Source organism: Saccopteryx leptura, chromosome 9, assembly GCF_036850995.1.
Source record: "Saccopteryx leptura isolate mSacLep1 chromosome 9, mSacLep1_pri_phased_curated, whole genome shotgun sequence".
NCBI classification, from domain to species: domain Eukaryota; kingdom Metazoa; phylum Chordata; class Mammalia; order Chiroptera; family Emballonuridae; genus Saccopteryx; species Saccopteryx leptura.
In genome coordinates this window covers 44,656,983-44,682,557 of record NC_089511.1, presented here as the reverse complement: position 1 = coordinate 44,682,557, position 25,575 = coordinate 44,656,983, and the positions used below count along the sequence as shown (strand labels likewise).

General features: G+C 47.7%; 1 protein-coding gene across 4 annotated transcripts in view; it reads right to left on the bottom strand.

The window, feature by feature from the left end:
• RYR1 (ryanodine receptor 1) overlaps window positions 1–25,575 on the bottom strand; it is a 130,456-nt gene that overhangs the window by 6,787 nt on the left and 98,094 nt on the right. For all 4 annotated transcript variants that reach the window (XM_066348706.1, XM_066348709.1, XM_066348707.1 and 1 more), the window contains 7 exons: window positions 9,214–9,555; window positions 5,931–6,728; window positions 5,155–5,225; window positions 4,426–4,579; window positions 3,375–3,461; window positions 1,665–1,916; window positions 716–846 (listed from right to left, as the gene is read on the bottom strand). In XM_066348706.1, the coding sequence (XP_066204803.1) occupies window positions 716–846; window positions 1,665–1,916; window positions 3,375–3,461; window positions 4,426–4,579; window positions 5,155–5,225; window positions 5,931–6,728; window positions 9,214–9,555 (1,835 nt within the window). The remainder of the gene's footprint in view (window positions 1–715; window positions 847–1,664; window positions 1,917–3,374; window positions 3,462–4,425; window positions 4,580–5,154; window positions 5,226–5,930; window positions 6,729–9,213; window positions 9,556–25,575) is intronic.

Sequence of the window (25,575 nt, the reverse complement as noted above, 5' to 3'; positions counted from 1 at the left end):
GGCACATGCAGGAGTCTGTCTGACTGTATCTCCCCGTTTCCAGCTTCAGAAAAATACAAAAACAACAACAACAAAAAAAAACCCTATAGTAACTCATTTCATCCTTTCAAGATCCTTGTGAGGCCAGTGTTATTATTTACCTCCATCTTAGAGCTGTGGAAACCGAGGCACAGAGAGACTAAGTGACCTGACCAAGATTCTCAGCAAGGGTATGACCAGCCTAAGGTGTGACTCTGTCCTCTAGTGATGCCGCCGCTCCCTTCCCTATATGGACATGTGAAATGGGACTTGATCTGGCGGGGAAATGAAATGGGCTGGGGGTGCCTGTTGGGGGTCCACAGTCCCACCACAGTGCCCTCACACACCCTCATTCCCTCTCTGGGCTCAGTTAAAAAACCAAGTGATTTCACATTTCCCACTCATGGCACCGAGGTGAGAAGCCTACATGGGAGCAGGGTTTAAAACTCGAGTTCCTGGGCTCCACCCCCAATTTCCTAAACCAGACTTTCCAAGGCCAGGGCCATGTGTCACGGGCACCCCGACAGGTACTTCAGTGCACAGGACATGTGTCTCTATTAGGGAGAGGAAGACCAAGGCTTGGAGAGAATGAATCAGGGCTAGCCATGATGGAAACCCTGGTCTTCTGAGGAGCCCTGGACTGGACTGGAAACCCAGCTCTGCGCCCACCCACCCGGATGTGGAGGGGGGTCCTTACGGGGTGTTAAGCACCAGCCGGTCCCACTGCCCCTTCACATCGTCGTCCTCAGGCTGCTCGGTGATGTAGAGGCCGTCGAACTCCAGCTTCCGGGCCAGCTCCTTCTCCCGCTTGAAGATCACCAGGGGCACCTAGGTTGTGCAGGGAGGCAAAGGGGCTGGCGTCAAGCGCCTCAGGAGACCGCAGCCTCGGCGGGTGCCAGGAGATCTTGGTGGGGCATATGTGAGCCCCCACATCAGAGGGGCCTTCCCAGAGTGATTGGAGTAGTGGTGGGGAAGTGTGGTCAGAGAAAACAGGGAGAGCCCAGAGGTGGTGCCTGATACAGCCTGGGGCTTCCTGAACTCAGACCTTAAGGATGAATAAAACAGAGGTAGGTGAAGGGAGGTGGAAATGGGACAAGCATTCCAGGAAGAGGGGACAGCTTGTGAAAAAGTTCTAAGCTAAGAGAAAAGAACTCTGTCCCTCCAATTGTAAAGTATCAAGATTTGCTAGAACAGTCAGATCTTATGGAATCCAAATTGAAACTCTCAGCACTGCTTATGGAGTATCACAAACCTCAGGCATAGTTGATGTCAGAATCCACATCCCCACTCGCATTCATGTTATGTCTGAGACCCCACAGACCCCCACAGATCTTAATTCATCAGCTGACCAATATGCAGAAAATAGTTCCAATGACAAAATCTGCCTCTTGAACCAGAAATTAACATAGTCATAGGATAAGTCTCCTCAGCTGTGACCTGCCTCAGTTCCCAGTTAGAATACTGTTCTTGCTGAAGACCCCAATCCTGTACCTGCCCCCCAGCCCTTACCCCAATACCGGGACCTCTCTGCCCCAACCACTGTGAGATCCCCTAACGCCTGCCCTAGGCCCTCTCAGCCAGTGCCATAGCACTCCCCCACCCCCAGCACACACCAGCCCCTGCCCAGAAACACGGTCCTGGCCTACCTTGAGGCAGTTGTAGCCAATGATGCAGAGGAAGGCCACCAGTGTATGCAGCAGGCTCAAGCAACGCAAGGCAGGCTCCATGTAGCCCGTGCTCTCCTCCAGGAAGTAGTACACCATGTTCTCATCCTCATCGCCCTCTTCTTCTTCACCGAACCCTGAGCCCCAGCCAGAGCCACCACCAGACCCTGCGCCTGCCAGCTCCCCAGCTGCTGAGCCCTCCATGTCATCCTCCCCTGGTGGAGAGTCTGAGACCTGAAGGGGAGCAGAGGTCAGTCAGTGCGGGGACCCCTGTGTCCTGGCACCTGGTCTGCCACACCCAGAACTCACTAACAAAATTAACAGCCTTCAGCCTGACCAGTGGTGGTGCAGTGGATAGCATGTTGACCTGGAACAGTGAGGTCCCAGTTTTGAAACCCAAAGGTCGCAGGCTTGAGGGCGGGGTCGCTGATGAGTGCAGGATCATAAACATGATACCAAGGTCAATGGCTTAAGCCCAAGGTCACTGGCTTGAGCAAGGGGTCACTAGCTCAGCTTGAGCCCCCAATCAAGACACGTACAAGAAGCAATCAATGAACAACTAAAGTGATGCAATTATGAGAGAGACAGCAACATCAAGCTACTCCTTTGTGTGCCCTGGTCGGGGAATTGAACAGGCAGGCTCGTGCCAGGACAGCATTCCAACTAACTAAGCTATCTGGCCAGGGTATTATTTGTTGACTGATTTTTGAGAGACAGAGAGAGGAAGGGAGAGAGGAGGGGCAAGAGAAGCATGTATTTGTTGTTCTACTTAGTCGTGCATTCATTGGTCACTTTTCTATGTGCCCTGATGGGGGATCGAACCTGCAACCTTATTGTTTTAAAACGACGCTCTTAACCAACTGAGGTAACAAGCCAGGGTCCAGCCTCCATTTCTGAGTTTGGACTGGGCCCCTGTCAAATACAGACTTGGCAGGATTGTCAATCAAAATCAAGGGGTGGGCCCAGGACCCTAGCTAGCAAATCAAACTCTGCCCTGAGAATCTATTTAACTAAGTGACAGGACTGAAAACAAATAGGATCATCTTGGTAGTGGAGCCCTAAAAAGAAGGATCTAATATTTACACTAATACTAAAATTTCTAGTAGCTGACATTTATATAGTCCTTTTTGTATGCCAGGTACTGTTCTAAGTCATACAGCCAGTGAGTGATGGAGCCAGGATTCAATTTCAAAGCCATGCTCTGATTGCTCTGCTAGACACCTTATGTCCTGTTATCTAGATGCCTGGCAAGATGTCAGGAATCTCTTTTTTTGGCAAAAAAAGCTGGTTCTTAATCCTTTTCTTCCATTCCATGAGTTTCCTGTTCCTCTTCCCTACAAATTTCTCTTTAGCTTATGTGAAATCCAAGAAGTTTTACTCAGTCTATGGGTGTTGCAGTTGTGAAGGCTGCACTCAGGAGCGTAGAGCTGACAAGTGGCAGAGCTGAGCATGGAACCCAGAACTGGCTCCTTGTTTTAACTCCTACACGCACTTTGGCATCTGTCCAGATGGATCCACACATCCATACTCATCCCCATGGGGTCCCAAGTTCTAGGTGTCCAGCCTGAACCCTTCTGGGAACCCTTGGCCTAACACCTTGTTCCCAGTAAACTGCAGGGGCCCTGTGAGCTTGTGAGGGGCTGAGCCTCCTGCGCCACGGCCTGGATCCTCCTGGCCCCTCATGACCAGTACCTTATAAAACAGCAAGATGAAGTTGATGGCAAATGCCAAGAAGAGGGCAAGGAATCGCAGGGTGTAAAAATTTCGGGAGAGGTAGTTCTATAAGGAGAGAAAGAGAATGAGAGATCACAGGCCACACTCTTCCCATAATGCAAGCACCTGGGTCCTCAATATCTAGTCCCACAAACTCTTATTTAGTGAATGCTTACTCTATGCCAAGACCTGGGCTAAAAGCTTTATTTGCATGAACTTCATTCTCACCACAACCATATGAAGTGGGGACTGCTAATACACCCACCTTACAGATGAGGAAACTGAGGCTCAGGGAAATGAGATGTCTCGTTCGAGGTCACATAGGCAAGAAGCGACAAACCTGAGGTTTGAAGCCAGGCAGTCAAGCTCCAGAGACCATGCTCCCAACCATTCTGCTCTGCGGCTCCCTGTGTGAGGGTACTCTGTCTGCTTTACCCCGGGCAGAGCACACCCACTTCCATCTTTCTTTTTTCTCTCCACCTTGGTTGGTCCCCATCCCTATTCTTTACATGAACCCTCAAGGAACTACCTTCTGTCCAACATGTTTTCCTCAGCCCTTCATGTCAGGCTGGGCCTGGGAGAGGAGAGAGGACAGACGGAGCCCTGGGCTCTGCTCTCCCAAATGCCCTCCGTTCTTTTTGGCCTGGATGGGAGGAGTTGTCCCCCTAATAGTAGTAGCTGGGGCTGGTGTAGCAACTCCAACCTGAAGGATAACAGCGAAGAACTAGACCATGGCAGGAGGAACAGAGCTGTGGCCTCAGTGGGATTTAGCTCCAGATGAGATGGGGGTGGGGTGACTAGGCAGGTGGTCCTAAATGAGCAAATGTGTGTAGGCTGAAATAAGGATCATGAGCAGGCTGAAGAGCCGAGTCAAGTAGGGACCACTTTAACATGCTGCCCTGTGCCCAGGTCCTGGCTATGTGTGGGGGCATCTCTGCTCTTTTCCCAGCTTGGCTTTCACTCAAGAACAGGCTAGGGAGGAGAGGTAGTGTGAAGAGGAAGTTTCAGCATGCTCTCGCTGGGTCCTCACCAAGAACTTCACCCTCTGCACTTCCAGCTCTCCCCAGAATTCCAGGCCCCCACCTCTGGTTTCCTCCTTCTTTGGAGGGGGTGGAGGAGGTTCTGTCTTCTTGGGGGGCTCTGGTGGGGGCTCAGAGACTTCTTCCTTCTCCCCATTCTCGGCGCTGCAGGGCAGGATAGAGTGGGATGGTGCCTGAGCAATTTGTTCATTCCTTCATCCATTCATCCATTCAAAGCCATGCATGGGCCCAGCCCCATGCCTAGCTTGGGTGTAAATGGTATCGGGGACATAGTGGCGAGACAGCCTCAGGCCTGGTCCTCATGAGCTCCAGTCCAAAGGAGTACAGATCTGTAACCAGGCAGTGGCAAGCCAGTGTGGTCAGGACTGGCATGAGGGAAGCTTAGAGAATTGTGGGAGCCAAAAGGAGACAACCCTTCAACTTAGGAAGGTGGTGTCAAGGTAGGCTTCCTGGAGAAGTAAACATCTGAGTCAAAATGGGAAAGATGAGGAAGACTGTTACGAAGCGTGAAGAAAGGTGCTCAGGGCAGAGGGAACGGCCCGTGCCTCCTAAGGCTTGGGGGTCAAAGAGGCATTCATTTCTCTCCTTCCTTTCACAGAGCCCTCCTCTGGGCCTGGGCTCGGTGATGCGAGAACAGAGGGTGACCTTTGGCCCTGACCTCAGGAGGCTCTGAGTCCAGGAAGGAGGCAATCATAGGGGCTGGGCCCAAGGCCACTCACTCGGCTTTCTCCGGCTCGGGCTCCGGCTCCGGCTCGGGCTCTGGGGGCAGCTCCTCTTCCTGTCCATCCACCTGGTGGCAGGGCAAGCATCAGGGCCAAGCCCCCAGCCCCCATCACCTCCAGTGCTGATCTGCCTGCTCATCTCTGTGTCCCTTTCCAGTCACTTACCCTGGTGCCATCTAAGTTTTACTACTCCCTCACCAAAAGGAAGAGGGACTATGACTCTCACTTTACAGAGTGGAAACTGAGGCTGAGGCGGAGCACCTTGCCCAAGCACTGTGAAGGGTCAGGCTGATTCTAAGGGGGCTCTTTCCACATTTCCCTCCTCCTGACAACCACACCCCATGGCGCACTCATAGCACCTGGGCCTGAGGCTGCCGTAGGGGCCTTGGTCAAGTGGGCAACGGAGTTCCCACAATCATCTGTACCACCGGGTCTTTCCCGGTGTGCCTGACCTCATTTCAGCAGTTTTTAGGTTTTGGTCCTGTTTCTTCTCAAATTTGGTCTTGGGGTCTCTCACTTTTTGTGGCTCCAGTATCTTTTCCTTTGTCTCTTCCAGAAACACCACCTTTTCCACCACCAGGAGCCTCTCTTCTGGCCTCCACCTGTGAGTCTATTTCTCCACCTTGGTCTTAGGAGAGTCTCTACCTCTGTGTGTCTCTCTCAGGCTCTCCCGTATCTCTCTCCGTGCATCCCTGTCTCAGTCTTTCGTTCCTTCCTGTCGTCCCTCCTAACCCCTCTGTCCCAAACCCCGAAGCTCCCGCCTGTACCCTCACCCCCAGCTTCCTCTTGATGATGGGGGAGCCCTCTGGTGTGGGCGGCTCCACCGGCGTCGTGTCACCCATGTCCCCGAGGCCGCCTGGGCCTTCAGGCCGGAAGGGGCCCCCATCAGCCACGGCCACTGCTCTGTCGGCACCTCCCGGGCCGGCCTCGCGCGCCGCCTCCTCGTCGCCAGCGCCCTCCGCGGCATCGCCGGCGCCCTCGCCCTCGCCGTCTGCGTCGCCGCTGGACCCGGACGGCTGCTCGCCGTGCACCTCGTCGCCCGTAGGGTCAGGCATGCCCGCCAGCAGCTCGGTCACGGTCACCTTCTTGGCTCCCTCCACGAGGCCGCCGCCGAAGAGCGAGCCCCAAAGCAGGCGCAGCGCGCCCGCCGCCGCCCCCGCGCACGCCGCCCCCGCGCACGCCACCGCGGCCCAGAGCAGCGCGCCAGTGGCCGTGGCCGCCTCCCGCGCCGTCAGCCGCCGCAGCCGCCGCACGCGCCGCCTCAGGCCGCGGTAGCTGAGCCCGCGCAGGGCCCGAGACAGCGCCGCCGCCGCCCGCGCCGCCGCGCCCGCCGCCGCGGGCCCCGCTGCGCCCTCGGGCCCCGCCGCGCCCTCCTCCGCGCCCTCGGCGCCCGCCTCGGGGGCGCCCTCGTCGTCGTCCTCCTCGGGCTCGCCCTCGGGCTCCGAGATCTGCGCGGCAATCTGCATCTCGAAGATGGTGTCCTCGCAGAAGCTTACGAAAAGCTCCATTTTCTCGGACTCCCCGCCCTCGTTCACCACGTCGAAGATGAACTGGCGCTTGGACTCCTTCACCTATGGTGGTGGCGGCGGGGGGAGTGGGGGAGCAAGTCAATGGAGTAGCCTCCGCTCTACTCTCTGTTATTAATAGCAATATTAATAACTTTATACATGTTATCTTTAATAATTTAAAGCAAAATTAATAGTTTTTGTTATTAATAGTAAACATATAGCGCTCACTGTAGGTTCTTTTGTAAGAACTTCAACAAGACCAGGCCCTGTACCAAGTATCTTACATATGTTACTGTATCTCATTTAATCCTCACGAACAACCACTAGGAGCTCTTAACTTCATTTTACAGATGAGGAAATGGAAGCCCAGAAAGTCACGTGCTCTGGTGACACTGATGAGAGATGGCAGATGTGGAATTGGAATTCCCAACAAGCCGGCTCCAGAATCCATGATTTTAGCTTCTTGGAGAGACAGAGCACAGTGCTTGAGCACAAAGGTTCCGCAACCAGCCTGCCTGGGCTCAAATCCCAATTCTGCCACTGAGTAGCTGGGTGATCTCCATGCGACATTCTGGGCCTGTTTCCCCTCTGTAAGTTGGGGGACAATAGTAGGACCTCCATTATAGGGTTGCTGTGAGAGTTATACGAGTTCATAGATTCTGGGATTAGAACAGCAGCTGGCACTTCAAATGCCACACAGTGTTTATTATTATACTGCTGCATGAATGCTACAGGTCCACTCGGGCATATGTGGACTCCTGACCATCAGGGGAAAGGGGTGAGCAGGTGGAAGTGTGTATTTGGAGGAACACAGTAAAGAAATGAGTGTCATGTGGGGAACATGAGACAGGCAAAGGGGAGGGCAGAGCTCCCAGAGTACGAGCAAGAGTATGAAGAGCCAAGGGTGAACCTGGGCTTCCGGTGGATGAAGGGATGTGGCAGACATCTGGGTGCAAGGATGGTGCAACCACTTATAGGCCAAATTGGGGGGGTTAAGTATGTAATGGTGCCCTAAGGGAGATAGTTGATTGTGCAAACTCTTGAGGGTTCTTGTGGATTGTGTGAAAGGGCTGATGTGTAAGAGCCTTATGAGAGGGACCCAGAAACTAAGGCAGGAGTCAGGTGTCAGGAGGGCATGGTGGCATGGGAAGACTGGGAAATACACAAGGTGCAGTGTGCATCCAGGGGCCTAAGGTGAGGGGAGTGTTAATGTGAGAGGGGTCTACAATTCATAGGGTCAGTGCATGTGAGGCAGGCATGAATGTGCAAGGGGGATCTGTCAGTGCAAAGGCCCAGGAAGGAGGCCAGGCCTCTATGTGGGACATAGCCCAGTTGTGCATGAGCCAGGTGTCCACTAGGGAGACATGAACGGCTCAGTTGTTGAAGAGGTTGTGGGAGTAAAAGCCACATGGGCTACAAGTGGGAAGGGGTGTGCAAGAGCTCGTGGAGGAGTATGCAGGTGTCTGGGGGCATCTGAGGAACAAAATGGAAATGTGAGTTTAAGGGGTACGCAAGGGGTACACAGGTTGGGGTGCAGTGTGTGTGGGAGCAGGAGAGCTATCAGCACACAGGGGTATGGCTGGGGGCTGTGTGTGCAAGGGGCATGTGGGAGTGTGAGAGAGTGGGTGATAGGAACCACATGCAAGCTAAGTGTGTGAGGTAGGCAGGAGAGGGCCTGGGGCCAAGGAGTATACTCTTGGTGTAAATGAATGTGTAAGGGCATTCAAATATTTGGGCTGGGATTAGGAGGGGCTGAGACAGGGCATATCAGGCCAAGAACTAAGCCTTGCCACCAAGGACATGTGGGGGTTCTTATGGGTGTTTGAGAGGGTGGTACAAGTGTACATGGGTGGCCATGATTGTGCCAGGACTACAGTGAAGACAAGTGGGAGGTGAATGACGGAAGGATGAACAACTATATGGTATGCCAGGGCTGCATCCTCCGAGTGTATGTGCAAGAGATGCGTACCCACATGTGGGCCCAGAATAAGTCGCTGGACTTTGTGTGCTAGGACCTGGGGGCACATACAGTGGCTAGGAGGGCTGGCCCAGTACACCAGGGCCCCTTAGTGTCCCCAAAGTGAGTGTGTAAAAATGTGTGCATGGGTAGGTCAGGGCTAAGAGAGGGTACACCAGAGGCTGCTGGGAAGGTGAGCAGGGTATGGGTTCTACTACTGAAGGTGTGGGCTTGGTTGCATCAGGACTATAAGGGCTCCCAGGGTGAGTGTGCAAATGGCAGGCATGGTGTGCAAGCAGCCACAAAGAGGGCACACAGATGATGCTTCATATGCAAGAGGTATACATTCATGCGTGTGCCGAGGCTGCAAGAGGTGGGCAAGGGGGAACTGGGGGTGTGCAAGGGTACTGCAGGGCCCATAAAGTGTGTGCAAAAGGATGGATATGGGCTTGCACGAGCAGAGCAAAGGTCCACCAGCGTCTTCAGAGCAAATGTGCAAAGCATGCATAGCCCTGTGTGGGGTTCAGGCCTGGGTGGAGCATGCCTCAGAAGCCCTGGGAGGCCAGCATGCACGCGTGCAGGTCCTCTGACCTGGGGCATTTCCCACTGGCTGCGATTGGTCTCCGAGATCTCGAAGTAGATGCGCTCTATGCGCCGTGAGGCGCCCATGATCTCGATGCGGCCCAGGTATGGCCGGAAGTACTCTAGGATGCTCTCAGCCAGCTCTAGGAAGTTGCGCAGGCGCGGGTCGTGCGGCACATGCTCTGATAGGTTGGTCAGCAGCACAGCCACGTTGAAGCCGATTTCGCGGGCTGGCTCCTGGAAGCGATTGGCAAACTCCTCACAGTTGATCATCTCGTTTTCATCTGCTTCAGAGCATGACAGTAGGAACTGGATTTCCGGACCGGTGAACTGCTTCTGGCTGTCCATGGCCTAGGCGTGGGCAGGGTTGAGGAAGAGGTCAGAGGGGTGGCCTGGGGAGCCTCCTAATGCTCATCCTAAAACAACTATGGACTTTTCATGAAGATAGAAAATTCCAAAATTATATCACCAGCAATCAAGGCTGACACTCAGCATGTTGGCATGGGCAGGGCTGTACCAGCAATTAAAATACGTGCCCTGATGGTGGTGCAGTGGATAGAATGTCAGCCTGGGACCTCGGCATCCTATGTCAACATTCTGGGATTCTGAGGTCCCAGGCTCGAACCTGAGGTCTCCGGCTTGAGTGTGGGTTCATACGGTTTGAGAGGGGGTCCCTGGCTTGAGCACAGGATCATCAACGTGATCCCAAGGTCGCTGGCTTGAGTCCAAAGGTCGATGGCTTGAAGCCCAAGGTTGCTGACTTGAGCCAGGGGTCATTAGCTGCACTTAAACCTCCCTGTCACGGCACATATGAGAAGCAATTGATGAAAAACTAAAGTGATGCAACTATGAGATGATGCTTCTCATCTCTCTCCCTGCCTGTCTGTCTCTGTCGCTCTCTCTCTGAAAAACAAAACAAAAAAAAACAAAACAAAAAACTGAAATGCTGCATTTCCGCAAAGCTGAGCCACCATCCATTGAAAGATACATTCCATTTTCAGAGATGGTGAGATGTGAACTGATGATACTAAGCACTTGTGTAGCAATTGGTAAGAGATGCTGCCCCAAGCTCTTTCTGTGCCATTCTGGGGTGCTCCCTCAGGCTGCTCTCCACCCTGCCAACCCCCTACTACTTGACGGCACCCATGGTCTGCACCACAGGCTCTCTTGGTCTTCTGGCTGTATGTGGGGTCTGTCCAGTTGTGGTCAGGGAGCAGGAGGAGAGTGGAGCCCTGGCTTCCTCCCTGTGTTGGCTGTGTCCCTTGCTCTAAAGTAAGTCTTACAGCTCTATCTGCAGAGCTCCTTCTATCTCCAAGTTAGGTAACTACACTTTCCTCCAGGCCAGCCCCCTTAAGGATAGAGCCCTGATTGGTATATGCTACAACCTCTGTCCCTTTCCCAAGTGCCCCCTCCCATTTCCAGCAACTAAATAATTGACACCTAACATAGTGGGAGCCTCTGAATTTCACCTGGCAACAAAGAATCATATGCCCATCACCCCAGAGTTAACAAATACGATGAGATATTTTTCAAATACTACATATTTTTACATATTTTAGAACTAAAACATTACGAATACGATTGGAGCCCTCACTGTATCCTTCTCTTGCTCCACCCTTTCCCCCCATCCCAATGCACCCACTATCCCTGAGTTGGTGTATTCTTCCAAACATGTGCCAGGACTTCTACTACCTACATATCCCATCATTTTCCACAAAAAATATATACAGTATCCTGTGTGGTTTTTTATTTAAAGAATCATGTAATTTGAAATTTGCTTTCTTCACTCTACTGTATGTGTTCTAGATCTATTCATGTTAATATATAGATCAAGTGAATTCATTTCACTGCATTATAGTATTCCTGTTTTATAAATATGACGCTCTTTATTCTCCTGACGATGGACCTGAAGTTGTTTCCAGTGTTTTACTGTGCAGAAAAAACATACATTGAACTTCCTGATCCTGATTTCCTGTGCACTTTTTGCAAGAGGTTCTCTAGGGCAGTCTTTCAAATGTTTTGACTGTACCAACAGAAAGAGTACATTTTACAAAAAAAAAAAAAAAAAGGTTTCATGACATAGTTCTGATTTTTGCTGAGCAACTCACTCTGTAGTATTTTACTTTATTTCTGAAGATACTGACTATGACTTAACTAAATTAATTTCATGACCTATGGTAAGTTGCAACATCGGTTTGAGAAATGCTGCTCTGGGGTATGAACAAAAGTGAAATTTTCTGTCTCTAAAAAGTGCTTTGTAGCCAAGAACTTTGCAAAAATGCTTTCTAAATGAGTAACATGCTTTGCAAATCATGAAGGGCTCTAGAAACCGCAGAGTGTGAAACCTAATCACACAGGAACTCCTCACCTTCTACGCTCACTCCACTGAACTACCTCCTCCCTTTATGATGAAGTGCGACACTGTTCCTCTTAAAAGCCCCCCAAGCCCCCCAGGGAGTCCTCTCCATTCAGTCCCGGACTATGCTCTTGTAATTCGCTGTTCTCTCTTTGTCATTGTCCATTTGCTCACTCCTTTCTTTTGAAATATCTTCTTCTCTGACAGCTGTCAGCTGTCAGCTTCCTTTGCTTAAGTATTCTTCTCTTTCAGGCCTCTAAAGTTTGGGGTGCTCCAGGCCTGGAATTTGTACCTCTTTCTTTAAATGTACATTCTCCATGGAGATATAATTTAAGCTCAAGGCTCTGGATGTCATCCCCCACCAATGATAGCCACATCAACATCCCAGCCCTGACTGCTCTCCAGAATCGAGACACAACTTAAACCCTACCTGACATCTCTTTTTGAATCTCTACGTCAAATTGGAAATGGCCAAAACTGAACTTTTGATTTCAAAACCTGTGCTCCCACAGTCTTATCCATCTCAGGAATAGCATCACCACCCACTCAGGTGCTTAAGCTAAAATCTCTGAGTCATCTTTGATTCCTCTCTTTTATCTCACCACCCACACCTAATTTGTCAGCAAATCTGTCAGGTCTGCTTTCAACAGATCAAGGACCCACACATTTCCCCCTCCATAAACCCCACCCTTGTTTTGTCCCCCAATTATCTCTCATTGGACCAACACAACATCCTCCTCCCTGGTCTGCTGCTCCCCATCTGTCCCTACAGGCTGTACCTTGCACTTAGTTGAAAGGACCCTTGAAACATCTGAGTCAGGTCACATTTTACCCCCCTCTTCCACTCAGAATCCTCCCCTGGCTCCATATTATTCAGGTTAAAAGTCAAAGTCCTCCCTGCAGCCAACCAAGCCCTACACGTCTGCTCCTGTCACCCCTCAGACTTTATTTCTTCCTCTTTCCCCTTCAACATCTCTCCAGCCACGTGGCCTTCTTTGCATCCCCTCTGTTCCCATCTTTCGGCCTTTACACTTGCTATCACCTTCACATGGGATGGGACAACCTCCTCCCACCACCCCACTTTCATATGGTAGCTTTCAGCTCTTAGTTTCAATATGCTTTTCTCGGAAGACATTCACTGACCACCTAGTTTACAGCGCTAACTCAACCCATGCTCTCCTGCACACTAACTGCTTATTTCCTTCAGACCACAGATTAAAAATCTGAAATTATTTTGTTTATTTACTTTTTTTTAAATCTGCCCCTCCCCACTGGGCCATCAGCTCTGAGAGTGGGATCTCTGTTTTGCTCGCTGCTACACACAGTACTCAATACATATTTGTCAAATGAAGTAAGCATTTTGAAAACCGCGAAGAGTTTACAACTGTTACAATCTTTGAAAATTAAAAAGTTCCTTTTCAAAAAATCCTGAACTGGTTTTTTAAACCATAAAGAAACTGGAAAGCATATTGTAAAAATACAAAGATTTGTGAAGAGTTTTGAAAACCACTTAATGCCTGGTAAATGGTCAAATATTTAGAAATGAGAAGACTGCCGTTCTGCAATCTCTAGTAAACTAACATGTCTGGACACTGACATAAAAGCTGCTGGCATCGCAAAAGGAGAGACAACGGACAGGGTGTGCCTCCTGACAAATGGATGCAGCACCACGAAGGAAGGTGCTGGCAGAAAATAAAAAATAAAAAAATAAAAATAAAAAAGCAAACAGAAAGAAAATTCCACATCTGAGTCTGATCGAGTTCTTGACCTAAGTCCAAGTTTACAGGGGGCAGAGGAACACAGTAAGTGACAGGACAAGGCTGCGTCAGCCAGATCCAAACTGCGCAACTACAGCAAGAACAGCACTGTCTGATGGTAGCCATGAGGCACATGTGGCTACTGAGATTTGAATTGTGATTGGAAAAAACTGAGAGGGGCTCAAAGTGTAAAAAATACATACTGGATCTTGATGACTTCTTATGAAAAAAAAAAAAGTAAAATATCTAATAATTTTTCAATTGATTATATGTTGAAATCGTATTTTGGATACATTAGGTTATATAAAACATTGTTAAAAATAATTTCATGTGTTTCTTTTTTCTGTTTTCTAAAGCATGGGTACTGGAAGGTTTTAAGTTATATATATTGCTCACATTGTACTTTTGTCAGGAAGTGCTGCTCTATAGGACCAATACCCTGGGTTTCCAGCAGGAAAAGAGCCAGGAAAAGCAAAAGTGATGGTGGGGAAGCAGTAGGTAAAAGGAAGTTTAAAGAAATATCAACCGCCTGACCAAGCGGTGGCACAGTGGATAGGGCAGGGGTCCCCAAACTTTTTACACAGGGGGCCAGTCATGAAGTGCAAAGGTTGCTGGTTCGATCCCTGGTCTGAACACCGTTGTCCCTCAGACCGTTGGAGGGCCGGACTATAAAAAAAATAACTATGAACAAATCCCTACGCACACTGCACGTATCTTATTTTAAAGTAAAAAAACAAAACGGGAACAAATACAATATTTAAAATAAAGAACAAGTAAATTTAAATCAACAAACTGACCAGTATTTCAATGGGAACTATGGGCCTGCTTTTGGCTAATGAGATGGTCAATGTGCTCCTCTCACTGACCACCAATGAAAGAGGTGCACCTTCCGGAAGTGCAGAGGGGGCCAGATAAATGGCCTCAGGGGGCCGCATGCGGCCCGAGGGTCGTAATTTGGGGACCCCTGGGATAGAGTGTCAGACTGGGATGCGGAGGATCCAAGTTCCAAACACGGAGGTTGCCAGCTTGAGCATGGGCTGATCTGGCTTGAGCAGGGGCTCACCAGCTTGAGTGTGGGGTCACTGGCTTGAGCGTGGGATCATAGACATGACCCCATGGTCGCTGACTTGAGCCCAAAGGTTGCTGCTGGCTTAAAGCCCAAAGGTCACTGGCTTGAGCCCAAGGTCACTGGCTTGAGCAAGGGATCACTCGCGCTGCTGTAGCCCCCCATCAAGGCACATATGAGAAAGCAATCAATGAACAAGCAATCAACGAACAACTAAGATGCCACAAGAACTGATGCTTCTCATCTCTCTCCCTTCTGTCTGCCTGTACCTATCTGTCCCTCTCTCTGACTCTGTCTCTGTGAACAAAAAAAAAAAAGAAAAAAGAAGTACCAACCAACTGCAATGGGTGAGTGTTATTTGGATCCTGGTTCAAAGAAGTTTCAAAAAAGAATATGTGATATTTATGAGATTGGGAAATTTGAACACCAACTAGATATTTGAGTATTTAAAGAATTGTGGCTAGTGCTCGATTGGTTAGAGACTTGTCATGAAGTGCAAAGGTTGCTGGTTCGATCCCTGGTCTGAACACATACAGGAACAGATTGATGTCCCTGTCTGTCTGTCTGTCTCTCTCTCTTCCTCTATTGGTAAAATCAATAAATAAAAATAAAATGAAAAAAGAATTGTGGATATTTTTTGTTTTGTTTTTTACTGTTTTGATTTTGGTTAGGGGTGATAATGACACTGTGGGTTGTTAAAATAAAAGGAAAGACTTCTAAGATCATCTAGTGTACAATTCCATTTACATTGTGTCCAGAATAGGCAAGTCTATAGAGACAAAGTAGATTAGTGGGTGTCAGGGGCTTGGGGGAGGGAAATGGGAAGTGACTGCCAAAGGGTATGGGGTTCCTTTTTGGAGGAGTGATTAAAATGTTATATAATTAGCCTGACCAGGTGGTGGCGCAGTGGATAGAGTGTCAGACTGGGATGCCGAGGACCCAGGTTCGAGACCCTGAGGTTGCAAGCTTGAACGTGGGCTCATCTGGTTTGAGCAAAAGCTCACCAACTTGGACCCAAGGTTGCTGGCTAGAGCAAGGGGTTACTCAGTTTGCTGAAGGCCTGCGGTCAAGGCACATATGAGAAAGCAATCAATGAACAACTAAAGTGTCGCAATGCACAAAAAACTAATAATTGATGCTTCTCTTCTCTCCGTTACTGTCTGTCTGTCCCTGTCTATCCCTCTCTCTGTCTCTGTTAAAAATAAATAAATAAATAAATAAATAAATAAATAAATAAATAAATAAAATGTTATATAATTAGATTGCAGTGATGGTTGTACAATTCTGTAAATATACTATTTACATTTTTATTTATTGATTTACAGCGAGAGAGGAAGGAAGAGAGACAGGAACACTGATCTGTTCCTGTATGTGCCCCGACTAGGGACCAAACCAGCAAACTCTGTGCTTTGGGCGACGCTCAAATCAACAAAGCCATCCAGCCAGGGTGAATATACTTTTATTTATTTATTTATTTATTTATTTATTTTTGAATATACTTTTAAAAAAATCATTGAATTGTACATTTTAAGTGGGTGGATTTTATGGTATGTGAATTATATCTTGACAAAGCTGTTTTTAAGAAGCTTTTTAATTTAGAGATACATTAAAAATATTTGCAGATTAAGAAGACAGAACCTCAGAACAGTATGAAGAATAAATTACTATCTTTTAATGTGTTTTGAACCACCAGAATGGGCTTTCCAAACTGAAGTAGAAGTTTAGAATCTGCAAAGTACTTAATCAATGGAGATACGCTTTGCAAACTGTCAAGAACTGCTCCCATAACAAAAAAAAAATGTGAATTAAAACTGCAATGTTGTCCCTGGGCAGTGGCTCAGTGGATAAAGCATCTGCTGGGTGTATGGATAGCCCGGGTTTGATTGCCGGTCAGGGCACACAGGAGAAGCAACCATCTGCTTCTCTCCTCTTCCCTCTCCCTTTTCTCCCCCTTTTCCTCTCCTGCAGCCAGTGGCTTGATTGGTTCCAGCATGACCTGGATGCTGAGTATAGCTCCATTGGTTCAAGGGCTAAAAATAGCTTGGTACTCCAGCATCAGCCCCAGATGAGGTTGCCAGTGGGTTCCGGTCAGGGTGCATGCAGGAGTCAGCCTTACTATCTCCCCTCTTCTCACCTAAAAACAAAAAACTGCAATGCTTGCCCTGGCTGGGTAGCTTAGTTGGTTAGAGCATCATCCTGATACACCAAGGTTGTGTGTTCAATCCCCGGTCAGGGCACATGCATGAAGCAACCAATGAATGCACAACTCTGTGGAATGACAAATCTATGTTTCTTTCTCTCTCTCTCATTCTCTCTAAAGTCAATTTTTAAAAACTGCACTGCAATACCATTTTTCAGCTATCAGATTGGCAAAAATCCAAATATTTAGCAATGCGGTCTGGTGGTAAGGCTGTGGAAAAACAGGCACTTTCACATGATGTTAATAAGAGGGGAAAATGAATGGCAAAATCTGTCCAGACGATAAATGCATTTACCCTTTAACCTTTAATCCCACGTGACCAGGCAGTGACACAGTCGATAGAGTGTCAGACTGGGACATGGAGGACCCAGGTTTAAAACCCTGAGGTCGCCAGCTTGAGCATGGGCTCACCATCTTGAGCATGGGGTCCTGTTCCATTGCTTGGCAACTGAGCTATTTTAGCACTTGAGGTGAGGTCATGGAGCCACCCTCAGTGCCCGGGGCCAATTTTTCTTGAACCATTCGAGCCATGGCTGCAGGAGGGGAAGAGAAAGAGGAGGAGGCAGAGGGGTAGAGAAGCAGATGGTCACTTTTCCTGTGTGCCCTGACCAGTAATCGAACCTGGGACTTCCATACACCAGGCTGACACTCTACCGCTGAGCCAACTGGCCAAGGCCACCAATGTACTTTTAAAGTTAGATATTGTTTGTAATTTTGTGAAACAGAGATACAGTATTGAGCTACAAAAATGTTTTATACATGCTATCAAATCTTGCAGTTTATGAAGCCTTGAACAGTCCAGAGGAATTTTACTCTTTTAAAAAAATTCATCTTATAACTAAAAGTCTGTACCCTTTTATCAACCTCACCCTCTTCCCTGATGCACTCACTTTTCAACTGCTTCTGTTTCTATAATTTTGACTTTTTTTTTTAGATTCCAAATACGTATAAGTGATACCTTGTAGTGTTTTGTCTTTAACTGGCTTATTTCACTAAGTATAATGCCATCTAGGTTCATTCATATTGACAAAAGGAAATGACAGGATTTCCTTTTTTATTTATTTAATTTAATTACTTTTTTTAAGTGAGAGGAGGGGAGATAGATAGGCTCCCTAACTGGGATCCACCTGGCAACCCCCATCTAGGGCCAATGCTTGAATCAACCAAGCTATCCTCAGCACCTGGAGCCAAAACTCAAACCAATTGAGCAACTGGCTGTAAGAAAGAGAGAAGGGCAAGAGGGAGAAGAAGGGAGGCAGATGGTTGCTTCTCATGTGTGCTCTAACCAGGAATTGAATCTGGGACGTTCATATGACAGGCTAACACTCTAGACCAGGGGTAGTCAACCTTTTTATACCTACCGCCCACTTTTGTATCTCTGTTAGTAGTAAAATTTTCTAACCGCCCACCGGTTCCACAGTAATGATGATTTATAAAGTAGGGAAGTAACTTTACTTTATAAAATTTATAAAGCAGAGTTACAGCAAGTTAAAGCATATAATAATAATTACTTACCAAGTACTTTATGTCGGATTTTCGCTAAGTTTGGCAGAATAAATCTTTATAAAACAACTTACTATAGTTAAATCTATCTTTTTATTTATACTTTGGTTGCTCCACTACTGCCCACCATGAAAGCTGGAACACCCACTAGTGGGTAGTAGAGACCAGGTTGACTACCACTGCTGTAGACACTGAGCAAACCAGCCAGGGCCCAGAATTTCCTTTTTCGTGTGTGTGTGTGTATTTTTCCGAAGTTAGAAGTGGGGAGGCAGTCAGACAGACTCCCGCATGCGCCCGATCAGGATCCACCCGGCATGCCCACCAGGGGGCAATGCTCTGCCTATCTAAGGCATCACTCCATTGCAACCAGAGCCATTCTAGCGCCTGAGGGGGAGGCCATGGAGCCATCCTCAGCACCCGAGCCACTTTGCTCCAATGGAGCCTTGGCTGTGGGAGGGGAAGAGAGGGACAGAGAGAAAGGAGAGGAGGAAAGGTAGAGAAGCAGATGGGTGCTTCTCCTGTGTGCCCTGAATGGGAATCAAACCCTGGACTTCCACATGCTAGGCTGACACTCTACCATTGAGCAAACCAGCCAGAGCCAGAATTTCCCTTTTTTTTTTTTTTTTTTTTGTATTTTTCTGAAGCTGGAAACGGGCAGTCAGACAGACTCCCGCATGCGCCTGACTGGGATCCACCCAGCACGCCCACCAGGGGGCGATGCTCTGCCCATCCGGGGCTTCGCTCTGTCGCGACCAGAGTCACTCTAGCACCTGGGGCAGAGGCCAAGGAGCCATCCCCAGCGCCCGGGCCATCTTTGCTCCAATGGAGCCTTGGCTGCGGGAGGGGAAGAGAGAGACAGAGAGGAAGGAGAGGGGGAGGGGTGGAGAAGCAGATGGATGCCTCTCCTGTGTGCCCTGGCCTGGAATCGAACCCAGGACTTCCACATGCTAGGCTGACACTCTACCATTGAGCAAACCAGCCAGAGCCAGAATTTCCATTTTAAAAAAAGCTAATATTACATTGTGTGTGGGTATATATATATCCATTGATTCATCCTTTATCCATTTATCCATTGACAGATACTTAGGTTGTTTCCATATCTTGGCTATTTTGAATATACTGCAACGAACATGGGAGTGCAAGTATGAGATAATGGTTTCATTTACTTTGGAGAAATACCCAGAAGTGGGATTGCTGAATCATATAGTAGTCCTTTTTTTTATTTTTTAAAATTTATTTATTGATTTTAGAGAGAAAAGAACAGAGAAAGGTGGGGCGTGGGGGAGTAAGAAGCATCACCTCATTATTACTTCTTGTATGTGCTTTGATCAGGCAAACCCAAGGTTTTGAACTGGCAACCTCAGCATTCTAGGTTGATACTTTAGCCACTGTGCCATCATAGGTCAGGCTCTATTTTTTATTTTTTGAGAAACCTCCATACTGTTTTCCATAATGGCTGTAATAATTTACATTTTCACCAGCATGGAAAGTTTCCTTTTTCTCCACATTCTCACCAACACTTGTCATCTCTTGCCTTTTTGATAATAGTTATTCTGACAAATGTAAGTTGTTGTTATCTCACTGTGGTTTTGACTTGCATCTCCCTGATGATTAGTGATGGTGAGTACCTTTTTAAAAATTTTTTATTTTTTCTTCTTTTCCAAGTGAAAGGAGGGGAGATAGAGACAGACTCCCACACGGGCCCTGACCAGGATCCACCTGGCAACCCCTATCTGGGGCCAATGCTCTTCCCATCTGGGGCCATGCTTGCAATGGGGCTATTCTTTTTTTTATATTTTTTTCTTGGAAACAGGGAGGCAGTCAGACAGACTCCCGCATGCGCCCCACCGAGATCCACCTGGCACACCCACCAGGGGGCGATGCTCTGCCCATCTGGGGCGTCACTCTTTGCAACAGAGCCATTCTAGCACCTGAGGCAGAGGCCACAGAGCCATCTTCAGCGACCGGGCCAACTTTGCTCCAATAGAGCCTTGGCTGTGGGAGGGGAAGACAGAGACAGAGAGGAAGGAGAGGGAGAGGGGTGGAGAAGCAGATGGGCGCTTCTCCTGTGTGCCCTGGCCGGGAATCGAACCTGGGACTCCTGCACGCCAGGCCGATGTTCTACCACTGAGCCAACTGGCCAGGGCCGCAATGGGGCTATTTTTGAGGCCTGAGGCAAAGGTTCCACAGAACCATCCTCAGTGCCCGGGGTCTATGGGCTCAAACCAATTGAGCCATGGCTGCAGGAGGGGAAGAGAGAGAGACAGAAGGGGAAAGGGTGGAGAAATAGATGGTCGCTTCTCCTGTGTGCCCTGGCCGGGAATTGTACCTGGGACTTCCACACGCTGGGCCAATCCTCTACTACTGAGCAACTCATCATCACCAGTGAGCACTTTTTAATGTACTTGTTGGTCATCTATATGTCTATCATCTTTAAGAAAATGTCTATTCAGGTCCTTTGCCCATTTTAAAATTGGGTTACTGGTTTTATTGCTTTTGAGTTATATGAATATTTTGTGTATTAACCCCTCAACAGATGTTGTTTGCAAATATCTTCTCCCATTCCATAGGTTACCATTTCATTGTATTGATGGCTTCTTTTGCTAAGCAGAATAATTTTTTTGTGTGTGACAAAGACAGAGAAAGGGACAGAGTGAGGGACAGATACGGACAGACAGACAGGAAGGGAGAGAGATGAGAAGCATCAATTCTTTGTTGCGGCACCTTAGTTGTTCATTGATTGCTTTTTCATATGTACCTTGACCAGGGGGCCACAGCAGACTCAGTGACTCCTTGCTCAAGCCAGTGACCTTGGGCTCAAGCTGGTGAGCCTTGCTCAAACAAGATGAGCCCGTGTTCAAGCTGGCTTGGGTTTTTTTTTTTTTTTCAGGGACAGAGAGAGAGTTAGAGAGAGGGATAGACAGAAACAGACAGGAACGGAGAGATGAGAAGCATCAATCATTAGTTTTTCATTGTGCACTGCAAATCCTTAATTGTTCATTGATTGCTTTCTCATATGTGCCTTGACCGGGGGCCTTCAGCAGACCGAGTAACCCCTTGCTCGAGCCAGTGACCTTGGGTCCAAGTTGGTGAGCTTTTTGCTAAAGCCAGATGAGCCCTCGCTCAAGCTGGTGACCTCGGGGTCTCGAACCTGGGTCTTCTGCATCCCAGTCTGACGCTCTATCCACTGCGCCACCTCCCGGTCAGGCTGGCTTGGGGTTTTGAACCTGGGTCCTCCATGTCTCAGTCTGATGCTCTATCTACTGCGTCAGGCCAGAATCATTTTTAAATAATGAATGATGTACACATTAGTTTCTGCCTAGTGCTTTCTGGTTCTCCTGCAGCCTCTGCTGAGATTCTCTCCCTAACCCTGCCAGTTTTGAGAGCAGGCCTAGGACTCCCAGCCAGGGCCTGGCACCCTGGAGGTGCTCACTGACTATTTATTGGACTAGATTAATGGCTTGAGTGTGGGATCATAGACATGACCCCATGGTTGCTGGCTTGAGCCCAAGGTCACTGGCTTCAGCAAGGGTTGAGCCCAAGGTCATTAGCTTCAGCAAAGAATCACTGGCTCGGCTGGAGCCCACCGATTAAGGCACATATGAGAAAGCAATCAATGAACAACTAAGGTGCCACAATGAAGAACTGATGCTTCTCATCTCTCTCTCTTCCTGTCTGTCTGTCCCTGTCTGTTTCTCTCTCTGGCTCTATCTCACTTAAAAAAAAAAAAAAGATAGTCCTTCCCACATAAGGTTGTTAGGGGAGTTAAATGAACTACAGTTAACTCTTGAACAACACAGGGGTTGCAGGCATTGACCCCCACAGTTGACAATCCATGTATAGCTATTGACTCCCTGAAAACTTCAGTTATCCCTTGTTTTCCTTGGGAACTGGCTCCAGGACCCCTGCAGATACCAAAATCCATGGATGTCCTTTATATAAAATGGCACAGAATGATGCATATAGTCAGTCCTCTGCATCTGCAGATTTCCAACCACAGCTGGTCGAATCTGTGGATGTGAAACTTATGGATATGGAAGTCAATTGTATATTTATTTTAAAACATCAGTCCTGGCCAGTTGGCTCAGCGGTAGACCATCATCCCTGTGTGTGGAAGTCCCGGGTTTGATTCCTGGTCTGGGCACACAGGAGAAGCGACTATCTGCTTCTCCATCCCTCCCCCCTCCCCATTTCTCTTCCTCTCTTCCCCTCCTGCAGCCATGGCTCGAATGGTTCTAGCAAAGTTGGCCCTGGGCGCTGAGGATGGCTCCATGGCTTCACCTCAGGTACTAATATAGCTTGGTTGCCAAGCAATGGAGCAGCAGCCCAGACAGACAGAGCATGGCCTTATAGAGGGCTTGCTGGGTGGATCCCAGTTGGGGCGATTGTGGGAGTCTGTCTCTGCCTCCCTGCCTCTCACTTAATAAAAAAAAGGAAAGAAAGAAAGAAAGAAAGAAAGAAAGAAAGAAAGAAAGAAAGAAAGAAAGAAAGAAAGAAAAAGAAAATGCACATATAAGTGGACCTGTGCAGTTCTAACCTGTGATGTTCAATACACAAAGGCTTGGCACAGAGTGAGAACATGATAAATGTTACCTCTTCTTCCTAAAGGTAGAGAGCTCAGGGACAGTGACATTTAAGAGGCTGTGAGGGATTGGCAGGAAAGGTGGGGGTCCCAGGAGTGTCTGGCACAGATGTCCAGGGAAGTAGGCATTGCTGGGAGGAGGAAATAGCTGACAGTGGCAAATGCCACACTGTAAGTCAGAGAAGAGATTCAGGAGTGAAGAAGTCACTAATAATCTTGGTCAGGGTAGTTTCAGAGGAATGACAGTGACAGATGCCAGCACGCCCTGAATCAGGGAAGGAGTAAGTGAGGGCAGACAGCTATTGAGAGAAGTGGCTGAGATGGAGGGAGAGATGCAGGGAGGCTCTGAGGACAACTGGGAGGTATGGGGCACTTTATTTTATTTTATTATTTACTTATTTTTAAGGTGAGAGGAGGGGAGATAGTGAGGCATTTGACCCTACCGGGATCCACCTGGCAACCCCTTCTGGGGCTGATGCTTAAGTATCAAGCTATTTTTAGCATCTGAGGCTGATATGCTTGGACCAACCAAGTTATCCTCAGCACCTGGGGCCACATTCAAACCAATTGGGCCCCTGGCTGCAGGAGGGGAAGAGATAAGGGGGAGAGGAAGGGGGGGAGAAGCAGATGGTTTCTTCTCCTGTGTGCTCTGACCAAGAATCAAACCCAGGACATCCATATGCCATGCTAATGCTCTATCCACTGAGCTACCGGCCAGGGCTGGAGCATTTTATTTTAACTCAGGAGACCCTGAGCTTATTTAGATGCTGATGAACTGTAGCAATTGCAACCCCTAGAATAAAGTAAGCAATGAGTCTATGCTATATAGATAAATAAGTAGACGAATAAGTGTATAAACAGAGGAGAAGAAAAAAACTTTCATATAGTAAAATGGTACCTAATAAAGGTAAATGCTATGGTGAAATTGGAAAACCACTACATATCAACTACCACAGTAATAATACTATACAGTTTCAGGCAAGAATCATCAATGGATACTAACCCTAGAGGGTGAACATGGTATTTACATAATTTCAAAGCTGGTCTTCACAAGATATTTAGGGGAATGATAGTCTCTTTACAGTAGAGACCCTGGTAAATGCTGCCTTAACCACAGGAGTCAAGTTCACACCAACAGTAATGGGAAGAATCAATAAAATCTGCCTCCTGATACAATGCATTGAGAAGGACACATCACTTTTATGATATTCCCGCCATGAATGTGTGACCTGAATTGAATTATGATGAAAACTCAGACAAACCCACACTGAAAGACAATGCATAAAACAACTAGGCTTTGTTCTTCAAACACATTAAGGTCATGAAAGACAAAGACAGACCAGGGAAGGGTTCCAAATTAAAGGAGGCTGAAGAGACAGGATGTCTAAATGCAATCCCTGATCCTGGACTGAATCCTTGACAGGGAAGAAAAATGAATGAAAATTGAATAGGCTCTGTAGATAGCAGAATTATGTGAGTGTTAACTGCCTGGTTTGCATAATTATACTGTGGTTATATAAGAGAATGAATATGTTCTCAGGAAATATACACTAAAGTATTTAGAAGTCAAGGGGATATGATAGAGCAAATATGGTAAAAAGTTAGCATTTGGGCAAACTGGGGGAATGGTATTCAGAAATTCTATGTCCTTTTCTTATAACTTCTGTATAAACTTGAAAGTTACTTTATAAGGAAAAGTTAACAAAATGGTGATGGAAATGATCTGGCGGTAATAATAGTACAGGCGACCTCACTTTATTGCATTTCACAGATATTGGGTTTATTTTTACAAACTGAAGATAAGACCTACCAGCAAAAAAAAAAAAAAAAGACTTGCTGAAGGCTCAGAGGTAGTTAGCAAAGTATTTTTAAAAATAAGATATGTACGTTGTTTTTAAAACATAATGCACATGCCTGACCAGGCAGTGGTGCAGTGGATAGAGCATTGGACTGGGACGTGGAGGACCCAGGTTCAAAACCCTGAGGTCGCTGGCTTGAGCACGGGCTCATCCAGCTTGAGCGGGGGCTCACCAGCTGGAGCACAGGGTTGTGGCCTAAGCGTGAGATCATAGACATGACCCCACAGTCGCTGGCTTGAGGAAGGGGTCACTCTATTGTAGCCCTCCGGTCAAGGCACATATAAGAAAGCAATCAATGAACAACTAAGGAGACTAAGAAGCTGCAACAAAAATTGATGCTTCTCATCTCTCTCCCTTCCTGCCTATCTGTCCCTATCCGTCCCTCTCTGTCTCTCTCTCTCTCTTATCTCTGTCACAAAATATTTTTAAAAAAATTTAAAACATAATGCACGCTTAAGAGACTACAATATAGTGTAAACATAACTTTTATATATCTGGGAAACAAAAACAAATTGTGACTTGCTTTATTGCTGTGGTCTGGAACTGGACTCACAATATCTCTGAGGTATGCCTTTAAAAATATAGTTAACATCTCTTGAGTGCTTCTGTGTTCCAGGCACTGTCTACCCTCCCAGAAGTCCTGTCAGATAGTGAATGTTATTATCCTAGCCCATTTCACAGAAGAAAAAACTGAGGCTCAGATCAGACAAGTGACTTGTCTGGGCTTACATAAGGAGGGAGGGTAAAGCTGGGGTGGAGGGGTTAAGAAAGGCAGATGAGTGGGCTCCTGGATAATGCTGGTTCCTGCATTTCCCTTCTAACAGCCTCACTATTTAGACTTACCATGGTCACTGGCAAATGCCTCTACCATTAGACTATAAGCATCATGCAGGCAGGTCTGTGTCTGCCTCATTCATTGCTGTGTCCATGGTCCAAAAGAGAAACCCAGTAGATGTTTATCAACTAAATAACTGATCTCTATTTATAATAATAATATTGATAATAATAATAGAAATAATGGTTCTCATTGTGTTAATGCATTTCACCC